At 39.2% G+C, this 11,427-nt stretch overlaps 1 protein-coding gene across 1 annotated transcript in view; it reads right to left on the bottom strand.

Annotated features, from left to right (window-relative positions):
• Window positions 1-3,835: 3,835 nt before the first annotated feature.
• Window positions 3,836-11,427, bottom strand: part of LOC118329391 (1-phosphatidylinositol 4,5-bisphosphate phosphodiesterase beta-1) — a gene marked incomplete in the record, with an annotated part of 24,372 nt that continues 16,780 nt past the window's right edge. Inside the window, 15 exon segments of the mRNA XM_035663547.1 lie at window positions 3,836-4,341; window positions 4,894-4,980; window positions 5,177-5,234; window positions 5,382-5,471; window positions 6,016-6,092; window positions 6,488-6,620; window positions 6,817-6,994; window positions 7,420-7,473; window positions 7,626-7,776; window positions 7,859-7,971; window positions 8,562-8,666; window positions 9,431-9,530; window positions 9,620-9,787; window positions 10,002-10,156; window positions 10,999-11,123. Coding sequence (XP_035519440.1) covers window positions 4,189-4,341; window positions 4,894-4,980; window positions 5,177-5,234; window positions 5,382-5,471; window positions 6,016-6,092; window positions 6,488-6,620; window positions 6,817-6,994; window positions 7,420-7,473; window positions 7,626-7,776; window positions 7,859-7,971; window positions 8,562-8,666; window positions 9,431-9,530; window positions 9,620-9,787; window positions 10,002-10,156; window positions 10,999-11,123 — 1,747 coding nt within the window.

Raw genomic sequence — 11,427 nt, 5'->3', positions numbered from 1 at the left:
GCTCTTCTTCTACGGCGGGAGAGAAAGGTCATTTGCGGCGTATTGCCACCATCTGCTGGAAAGAATAGGAAAGGCAACAAGAACATGTTCTCCCCTACCCCTGGTGGTGTCCAGCCAAGCAGATACAGCAGGCTGTTTTGTGTTTGCAGGTTGTGAGATGTTCTCTCTTAGATTTACCCCCCTCTCTGGTGAAGTGGGGTTGATTTGGTTCGTGCTCCACATGGCATTCATAAATAACTAAAGTAAACATTTAACAGCAGCACCTCTTTCCAAAAACACTGCTCTGGTTAGTCACAGACCTCGTCGTGAGCTGGTTTTAAAAGGAGACATTTCTTCTATATAAAGTTACAAAAGTTGTCCGTTTTAAAGCAATTTATAGCTTTAATGTTTGACCTTCAAATCTCTCAAAAATCCCACCACTTTCGCTCTTCACACCGAATACAGTCGGCCATATGTTAATGTTCTCCAAGGCTTCGTGCTGATAAGGTGCATTCATTGACATCTGGCCACTTGGGGGAAGTAGAACCCCACAACAAGCTGAAACACAGCTCTCAGACATATTATCAACTTAAAGCAGTGGTCCCTAACCCTTTTCCTTAAGGGACCCCTTGTCATCACTGAGTAAACTGATCACCTCTAATGACATATTTGGGGATATTTCATATTTAAAACTGTACAATTAACCCAAACAGTGAATTGTTATTAACTGCAGGAAATTGTGTTAAACGAGAGATTGGATGAATCTTGAGCAAATTATTTCCTGTTTAGGGGACTTTTTATACAATTCTCTGTCTGTGTTGTGTATTTTCTATAATCTTTAAACAACCATACACACTTAAGAGGCTCCTTTTTGACATATTCAGTGTTTTCTTGTCCCTGGTGCTTGGCCATTGTTCTATTAGATAATTTACTTAATTTTCTTTACATTACATTTACTTTTCTTCACAGAAGTGAATCAAATGTTGACATATTGGGCTGCTGTGTGTATTTAAGTTTTCTTACACCCCTTAAAATGAAGAAGGCCTTGTGACCCCCTCCATGAAGCTTTGGCGACCCACAGTAGGGGTCCCAGCCCCCAGGTTGGAAACCACTGCCTTAAAGGACCAGTGTGTAGGATTCAGTGAAGTTGCAGATTGCAAACATTTGAATGCTGCTCAGCCTTCCGTGTAGTGTGTAGGAGAAACATGGTGGTTCATTGTTAATATAAGAAAAATATTGATTAGAGGAGCTTTAAATCCCAGATGCTATTTTCTATTGGCTGTAGAGTTCTTGTGCATCATTGTAAACACATTTTTATGGAAATGACTTCGATATATTTGGTATCTCTGAGTATAAATAAAGGTTCTGTGGGTTTGAGCAAGGCTTTACCAAGCTTAACACAGACCAACTGGATGGCCATTTGAAGTTAAAAATGTTGTTAGAAAAATGCAAATGACATGAGGAAAAGACAACACATTATGCAAGTGAGGTAAAAGTTGTACTGCCAAGGTAAATACATAAACAAACAAACAAGCCTCCCACAATAAGCAAGAATTAAAACGCCAACATATAATGAACACATGCATAGAACTATTCATTGAATGTTCATAGTGTAACACTGAGAGGCAGAAACTGACAGACCATCTCTCAGCTTGAAAACCCTCCTCCACCTTCCTCCCCCGCGACAGCTACAGCACCCTGCCTCTCTGTGAAAGCCCACATTATCGTGCTCATCCACCAAATCACAGCAACAGCAACGGTTTTGTGTACAGACACGAATGCAGTGGGTTTGTCTCGATGTGACTGACAACAGCAATTACCTCCTCTCATTCGCCTCATCAGTGCATCCTAAAAGTTAATACAGCTGAGATGTTGGACTGTGTAGCACTCGGAATATCAACTGATAATGCTTCATTTTTAGATCAAATATTTTTTAATAGTCTTTCAATTAAAATCGCATTCAGTAAAACCAAGAAACAATTCACCTGGCGGAGAAATCCAAGACAATAAAGCATGCTCAGTTTAATCACTAAAGCAGGGGTGCGTTCAACAAGGTGTTTTGTTGGAGAACCTCAGCCACTTTGCAGACTTAAAACATGTTTTTAACAGATCATTTTGACCTAAGTGGTGACAGAATAGTGAGGTACTTTAATGTTAGCACGCAGAGTAAGCAGCTGAGTCGAAAATATTGCCATCGAAATTGCAGTGTAAGCTACCTTTAGGAGGTCAGGCACAGGCCTCGACCAAGATTGTTCGATCTCAATCAACAGTGGCTTAAATCTGAAGACACGGTTCTCTGCAAAAAGGTTGTTGAACACAGCTAAAGCCTTAGTTGTATAAGTCCAGAAGAAAAGCAAAACATGGAAAATGTTACAACAAATATTTTCTGGAAGATCACTGTACAAAGAGTGACAAGCTCCATTCGCTTCACATTTTTACAAAAAGGTCGACTTTGCACTCTGAAACAATTGTTAACAGCTTTAGAAATAGTTTATGCTCTTGATCCTTAATTATCGTGAAAATAACAATAAATAAATAGATCATCAGAATGATAACTATGTTAAAACAAGTTTCACATCAAAAACAAAAAAATCATGCAGTGACAGCAGACTTTGAGGCTCTTCCACATCTAGCAGGACATCCAACTGTCAGACCATTTGTGTAGCAGTCGGAGGGAAACGATGGGATGTTGCCGCTACTGGTCAGAAAAGTCTGATCGTTTTTTTTTTTAAAAGAAATCAAAAACAAGTGATTTTGCAGGATTGTTTTTTCTCATCCCCTTATCTTTCTGTGCAAATGTCCTCCCTCCTCTAAATGTCATAGGCTAACAGTCATGCTATGATATAGAACTTTAATATCTTAACAGAAATAGACACTGAGAGTCATTTTATCCCAAAATAAATAAATGAATAAATAAGTGCATAATCAAACTATTGAGGTTGTAATAAATGATCCAGTGGTAGTCTATAGCATTAATCTCATTAACTAAAAAGTACAGACCGTTCTCTTTCTCTACCCTCCACCATCACATCAAACTCATTCATTGATATTTTCACTCAAAATCATTTCACATAACAAGTGTGCCAACATGCTCATTATGCCTGTTAAGGTCTTTGATTCTAAATGAACAATCAGGTACAAAAAAAACCCAAATATCCTGATAATATGATCTTGAAATATTAAATGACATTAGATGCATTGATGTAAACGTAAAACCATGATCACAAAAATCATTGAAAAACACTGTGTGTGTGTGTGTGTGTGTGTGTGTGTGTGTTTCCTATATCCTGAAAAGTATACAGTATTCACATTACACTACGGTACCTGTGTTATCTTGTGCTGCTGTGCACATCAACCTGTTATTAATTACAGTATGCAACATTATTTCTAATTCTACTATACTTTCTAAATGTCAGACTAGTAAAATGTGGATGAAACTGCGTGGGAAAAGTAAGAGAGGAGCATATGCCACTCCTTCATTACCACCACTGAAGTGCCCTTGAGCAAAGCCATTAACCCCCAGCTACTCCAGTAAAGCAGACTGCGGATGTACTGGGCAGGAGAGAGAGTGTGTGTGCAACTGTGTGTGAGTGTGACAAATACAGCATTGCTAATAATGATAAATAAATTCTTTAAAAAATCCAGCTGAGGTGCCAGCAGTTATCTATCTACATTAATTCGCACTGGAGTTTTTGATTCGTAGCGATTGTGTACCATTCTATTCTCTATGTCTCCCCATGAGCATATAAAACAGAGACAGCACAAACTGTCAGATAGATAGAGTGATAGAGTGATAGATAGATAGATAGATAGAATAGATAGATAGATATGATAGATGATAGATACGATAGATAGGATAGATAGATAGATAGATTAGATAGATAGATAGAGTTTTGTCATGCAGTACAAACTGTTGGGTTTCAGTTGTCTGTCAAAATAACAGGTGACAGAAAATAAGACTAAATGGGTTCTGATTAAACGCTGAAATACAGCAAAGTGCATGCTTGAATGGAATCCAAAAATAAATCATTAAAGCATTCTTCCATTAAAAAGAAAAGTAACAGTCTTTATAATATATATCCTCTGCTTTCATTTGCTCCCTCACTACCCTTTCATCTGCTGTTTTTGCCTTTCTTACTTCCTTGTATTTTGTTTTGATCTGTTGCACTTTCTTGATTCTCCTTCTTCATCCTCCTCACGTCTTTCTCCTCAGTCCTCCTCTGATAGAGTTTCGTGCGGCGTCGATGGTCGGGACTTGCTGTGACCTCTAACCTCTGGCTTCCTGTCCTGCAGGAAATCTTCAATCTCACCAGGCAAACACTGGAACTTCTCTTGGAAATCCGCCTCCACGGCCCCTTGCAGCTGGAGAAAGACAAGACAGTGGTGGTTTGTATTGATTATAGATTCCTTTCGGATTGATTGCCCGCTGACGGCTTCAGCAGATGCCGTGATTAGCTACTGCTGCAAAAAAAACTGAGATTATATAAACACATACTCGGTGAAATATATTGGTGATCACTCGGTTCCCAGTAAAAAAAACAACACAGAAATTTGCTTATTTCCTACTGTGTAGACAGATGGGTTGTACATTTAGAAATGCAACCAGCTGTTGTCAGCCATTACTGCCAACAGTTGAGCAGCTCCAATATGGCTGCCAGAGGGCACGTTACATCACTCAAACGCCCCGTGTTGACGTCAGTACTGATTCTACACTGTGTGGGTGTGGAGCCACAAACAGCAGCAGCAGCTTGGAGCTCCGTGTACAAAACATTTCTTGCTGCGTAGCGCATTCAGGCGTGAAAGTATGCAAAATAGTAGGAGGTGCATCTCACTGAGGCAGGACAAGAAATAAAGAAACTTCAGAAACAGGCAATGATGAGCAGGCTGGGAAGACAATTTGCATTCGTCTTTTACCTTTGGTTTCTGGTCTTGTATCTCCTGCAGGAGGTCATTGTGCTGTTCCACCAGCTGATCGTGGCGCTTCGTCTGAGTCTCCTCAAGCTAGAGACGGAAAAACAGACAGTCAAAGAGTCTTATGGAGCGTTTTATGATTGCAGAGAGACTACAGCTACAGCTAGACAGAGAGATGGTGTACAGATAGAGACATACAATTTTCATCATCGTCTCAGCAGTCTATAGAAAAACCCATCAAAAAATCCTGTGCTGCTTTAACCCAGATTCTCCATCCTCCGCTCACCCGTTTTATGTTCTGGACGACTTCATTGACGTAGGACTTATTGATCTCAATCTTCTCCCTGGGAACACACAGTCAGATGGGTTGAGTTTGAGCAAAATATTTTTCTCTCCTGACAAGACTAGCTGGATCAGTGCATGAAGCAGCTATCTGGAGTGAGGTGCAGTGGATTAATATCGGTGTGTGTCTGTGTGTTTATGGATCGTACTCTTCAGCCAGGTGTTTCTCTTTGGTCTTTGCTTGGTTGATCTTTTCTGTTCTTCTTCGATCCATCTGCCTCTTCAGCTCTTTTTTCTCTCTGCAGCAGCAGGAAAAGCATTGAAAATGGAAAAAGTGGTTAAACATGTGCTATTTGGTATTGAAAATGGTTGTATCGGCGCCTGGTAATCTTAAAACACAAAAGTATTACAGAAAGAGTGGCAAAAGATGCCTCCCGGCTGACCCTTAGATGTTCTAATCCCCCCAAAATATCAAAGATAAAGAATCATATTAAACAATTTCAGGACACATATACATTTTATAATAATTCTAAAATCCAAAGATTGTCCTTAACAAAGTCAGTTCTATTTATAATCTTATGCTTAGGCTATTAAAAAGCATCTGTTCAACTTTCAAACATAATAATACATTAAATCCATTTCTTAAAATTTTACTTTGTTCAGTTCCATGGCATCTGACTTTTCATTTACAGTACAGTACAATATTCAGTTTACCTGGAAAGGCTCAGAGGAAAATGCTATTCAAGCTGCGGCCGTTATGAAAGTAGCTCTTAACAATGGAATTTTCCCATAGAGATTTAACAGCCTAATGTATGTCACTTTAGTCCCAGACTTGTAACTTACTTTTCACAGATGTCTTTGAGTTTCTTCATCTGGGCATTGTGACTCTCCTCAGCCAGGCTGCTCAGTCGCTCTGTCAGCTGGAGTAAACAGACAGGTTACATTGTACATAGACAATCAAAGCATACTGGGTTAACATATGACATAACATCGGGTCTGTGGATCATACATAGAACTAATTATTACAGAACCTGCAGCGTTGGTTTTGACCTAATTTTACAGAATCTAATCATAGCTTTTTACTGGAATCGAAATTGTTTTTGTAATGTAATTATATTGTCATGTCTATCATCCAGTGACACTTATTAACTTATTTTGTTATTTATTTTGAACTTCCCATGTCAAAGAAATTGTCTGCAACAGAGAGGGAGCTTTAAAAGAGTTCATCCAAATATAGATTGACAATTTTTAGAGCCATTGACTAGGCTTAAGGTCAGGTTAGGCAGCAGCAGCATTTGGTTTTGTCAGACTTTACCATTTTAATATGTTCTCTCTGTAGATATTTCTGACTGTAGTACTGTTCCTGCCTCAGAGCCAGGAGCTGCTGCTGCTGCTCGTCTCTCAGCTGCTGGAGGCGCTCGTCTTTCTCACTGTCGGAACATGAACCCCTGAAGAACACAGACGTGCATTATACAAAAACAGAGGACAAAGTCTAGACTTCTGATAAGCTGCAGCCTTTTACATTTAAATAAATATCTCACTTTATATTAAACAAAAAAGTGTTATGAGCTTGACTCAATTTTAAAGTAATACAATGAGAAGAGAGAGGGGTAAATACACTAATTACACCTTATGTGTGTATACCTGCTCTTGCTACACTGTCTGGCCATCTTCTTGTACTTGTTGTTGAAGTCTCTGAGGAGCTCTGAGGTTTTCTTCTGGTGCCTCCTCACTAACTCCTTCAGCTCTTTGAACTGACGTCTCTGGTCCTTCTGGTAAACCTTGGACTGCTGCAGATTCTCGATGGAGCACACTGGGACATCTGTTACCGCAAGTGATCAAACAGAAAGTTTTTAAAGACCTCTCATAAAATTGAATAAAAATCTCTGGTGTTTTTTGTCCTGTTGCTTCTGTTAATGCTGAAAGGGTTATTATGAATACCTTTTTAGTCAATCATCACCAAAATGTTTGGTTAAACAAGTCTTTCCAACATGTCCTGCTATGAAAAGAATAAAGTCCTTGTATTTTAGATAATACAGATGGATTGTATCACCATTACCAGTTAACCTTCAAGAAAACCAAACACAAGCACATTCAGAAGCAGACACACCTACATCTATGTCTAATCGGCTTACAGGCTACAGTATATACACATATATTTGGTTTTAAGTAATTATAATAATGATAAGGATTTATTGCATACCAGGACTTTTACAAATGATTAGAAAGCAATATGTAAACACTGACCTATCAAAACACTTAAAACCAGATCTTCACTCTTTGCTGCTGGCTTGGCTGCATCTAAAATGTAGAAAAGACACAATCAACATCAATAACCACAGTACTGTTAGCACTAGAGCTATTTCTAAAGTGATTAATATGAAAACATTTAAGATTTACGTCAAACACTCTTTAAATGAATGCTCATATCTCTGTTTGTATGTGGAAGCTACCTGTCGTAGCTGCTTGCTGATTGGCCGCAGAGGCTTTGGGCGTGGTGGCGATGGGGGTGTGGCCTGCAGGGCCAGAGGCGGGGCTGAGTCCATTCTCCAGTGGAGCTGATTTCAGATCGTTCTTACGCTCTGCACAAGTGTCTGCCTCCTCCTGAATGCAAACACCAACAGGAATTACAGCGTTCAGAACAATGTGTAATGTTCTGCTTTCAAGACAGAAAAACATGGCTGACCTCAGTCTGTGTGTCCTCCTCTACGTCGTCCAGTGTCAGAGCCGCCAGCTGTTTAGACCTCTGCTCCAGGAGGTTGACATATCGAATAGGGTTGGACAAAGCCTCTATCACATCTAGAGAGGAAATATATATGGAAGTGGATAAATACAGAGCCTACAGTTGTGCTTCAGAGGGTCTATAGAGACAAAGTTAAAGTCTCTGTATGTGCTACTCAGATATAGAGTAGTACAGTAGAAAATGTGTTTGAGAGATGGAAAGTAAAATAAAGTCTCCCTTGATGCTGCAACATTACATGAAAGCATTTGTATTGTATTGTGTTTAAACATCTAATGCTAGAGAAAAGGTATATTCTACTGAGAACATAAATGTGCTCAGGAAACTTGTTACAAGTCTATCTTCTGTGCATGGTTGAATGTTTGTGGTGCCAATGGCTCTAGACAGCTGAGGAGCATGAATCTGATGTTTGGATTTCTTGTGAACGAGTGGACGTTTTCACTGTAGTGCTACAGGTCAGAGGTCACAAAGCAATCATCCTTGCATGAATATAAATCTGCTGGAGGTTTTATGTATAAATTTTGTTCTATTTTGTTTTATGTCTGTAATGCAAAAAAAAGAGAAGAAAAATCATGGAAGTCATTGAACTTTGTCATTCCTTTCTACAACACTTTGTGTTGAAAGGGAAAGGTTGACTTGAAATATGTACCTGCAAAAGTGTCTGGGACGTAATCTTTGACCACAATATAGACAAACACAGCTGGTAGAATCAGAGACTGGTTTTTCTCATTCCTCAAGCCGATGTAACGATAACCTAAAGGAAACATTGATGTTACTATCGTTTGGGAAGAACATTTAGAGAGAACAATAATGTAGAAATCTTCCAAGAACATTGACAGAGAGAGAAAGAGAGAGAGAGAGAGAGAGAGAGAGAGAGAGATGCAGTTGAGTTCACACTAAACATCAGTCATGACTAAATTACAAGTAAAAGAATTACCAGTAATTTCATTTAAAGTGCTGAATGACATTTTTCCAAGAGCAGCATGTCTCTGCTTGCTGTTCTAAATGGGTTTTTAAAAAAAGTGAGAACCAGGAGGTAAGGTAAGTGGGAAAGTTTCTGAATAATGTGACAAATAAATGTGCGTATTTAGAGTCTACACAGGCATTAAAATAAGTATGCATGTTTTAATCTTTCAAGTTGGGATTAACATAATAATGTCATTTGCATGTAAAGGCAATGGGAATTTATCAGAATTCCAGTTCAGGAGGTTTTGACAGTTTTAAACAATCCTCATCTGGTGAGTTTTCTGGCATAGCTCTGATTTTACACCAGCAAAACACAATTTTGGAATATAAAAACTGAAAGGTACGCAGGTAAAAAAGGAGTGAAACTCAGACTTTACTGATATAAATAGATGAAGGCAGCACACTGACTGGATCTCAGGGAGGTGCAGTGCATAAGTTAGCACCAAAATATAACAAAAACAAAAACCAACAACTCACATATATCCACTTTAACGTTTCTTAATAGAAAGTTCTGGATAAAGGGGTTGGAATACGTGTGACTAAAATAACTACCTGGTCTAATAGCAGACACTGGAATAATCCGATGACCAATAAACTTCCCTCCTTCCTCAAAAGCAGCGATTCTCAGAGAGGCCAGGGTCGGAAGAATCACCTGTCACAGAGGTCACGCAGATGAGACAGTGGTAGGGTAAGATTAGATCTGACTGAATCACTCCCTCCTTTCTCTCTGCTGCATCTCACCTTTTTGAAGACAATGGGCTCTTCGTCCCACACTGGATTGATGGCGTTGTTGTTCTGGGAGGTTTTGGTCTTCAGCGCTTTCCTCCTGGTGTCCGCAGGAAGTCCAAACATCTCCACCTCCACATACACACCCACCCGCCGCTCAGTCAGAAACTGGCCTGAAATCACCTACGACACAAAGCCATATAAACAGACAGACACAGACAAATGTGAATAAATACACACATATACTACAGTAGGGGCAGTTTCCATTATATATAAAATGATGCTTGACTGACTCAGCAGGATCGTCTCATTCTGTAGTTGTGAAGTTGAAGCGTAAGTTGTAGGAAGCTACAATAACATAAATAGCTTTAACAAAAGTAAACTTCTGCCACTGTACCTTCACAGAGAGGGTGTTGGCTACGATGCCATCCACTGTGTTTTCTGTGAAGGGGTCAAAGTGTTTGTCTGGCCGTCTCATGAACTCAGGCTTCAGCCTGTAGCCACTCCGACCGTTGTACTCGAACATGAAGAGATTCAGCTGCATGGACAAATCTGAAACAAAAAGCCAATGTTGTGTTTAGGGCTACAAAGGCTTGAGGTGAGCTGTTGCACTCCTTCAACTGAAGAGTAGCAACGTAGGAGGAATAATAGTGCACGACCAGTGTGCCAGAGGACAAAGGCACTTTCATCTGACTGGCGTTGCAGATTTCTAAGGCTCGGATAAAGCGCTCCTGATTGAATCCAAAGTACAAAATGTGACATGAGTCAAACAGCGCACTGCAGCGAGGGACATCCAGTCACCAGAATTCTACTGATATGCCACTAATGGCTGCTTGAAGTTTTTGAAGCTTTGAATTCATTAAATATATTTTCAGCTTCAGTCAGTTTACTTACTTTATTTACTTGAATAGGTTGTGGATTAATTTTAGGTCAATTCAGCAACTATGGTGCAGTGTTTGCAATGACGGTTAAGTCATGGGAAGTGTAGTATTTACAGCTGAAAACGAGTAACAATATTTATAACAACTGGCCAGAACATATACTTTTAGAATTAAATATGTATTATAAAATAAATCTGGTGATCATGAGATGCTATCAAGATAGGAAGGCAGAAAAAAAAATAATTTTGAATCAAAATCAATTTGAGAAGGAAAAATCTCACTGTGGTTGAACTGGTCACAACCTGGAACCTTGAGGGAAATTGACCTAGCTTTGATTTAAGGCCAAAAAGGTTGTGAATCACTGCTCTATTGCATAAAAGGTTGACATTCATACTAAGAACTTAATGGACATGTAATAACAGACCGAAAGGAGGGTTCAGCTGATGCCGGTGGTGCTTCAGTTTCTGTTACAGTAACAATCTGGATGGCAATCAGAAGTCAAAGGACTCTTACCTATTGTTTGGTAGTTGAGAGCCACCAGCTGACAGCCAGCGTTCCAAAAAAGTTGAGGCATGAAGTTGGATGAGTCGACTCGGGTTCCTTTTGGATAGATACGACTCAACTGGGATTTATTATATCTGGTAAATGTACGGTCAAGAACAATGCAAATATTGTTTATCCCCATGTCATGCCAAACATTTGAACATGCTACACAGGATTGAAAGACACTGCTGTATTTCAAAGATGAAAAATGCAGCAAGACATCTTCACACGTACAAAACCAAAATAAAGACATTTCAGCATTATTATGTACATGTAGATCATTTTAGGTAACATTTGTTTCTTATGTACAGATGTTACTACAATTGCTACCATTACTGTGCTACTAAAACTAATACACTTTCGAATAAACTTTCTGCACTTTTTATGTAATATATATTC

This window comes from Morone saxatilis, unplaced genomic scaffold (genome assembly GCF_004916995.1).
Source record: "Morone saxatilis isolate NCDOM2014 unplaced genomic scaffold, NCSU_SB_2.0 Contig19, whole genome shotgun sequence".
In the NCBI taxonomy this organism is placed as follows: Eukaryota; Metazoa; Chordata; class Actinopteri; family Moronidae; genus Morone; species Morone saxatilis.
This window is presented reverse-complemented; position numbering and strand designations above follow the sequence as displayed.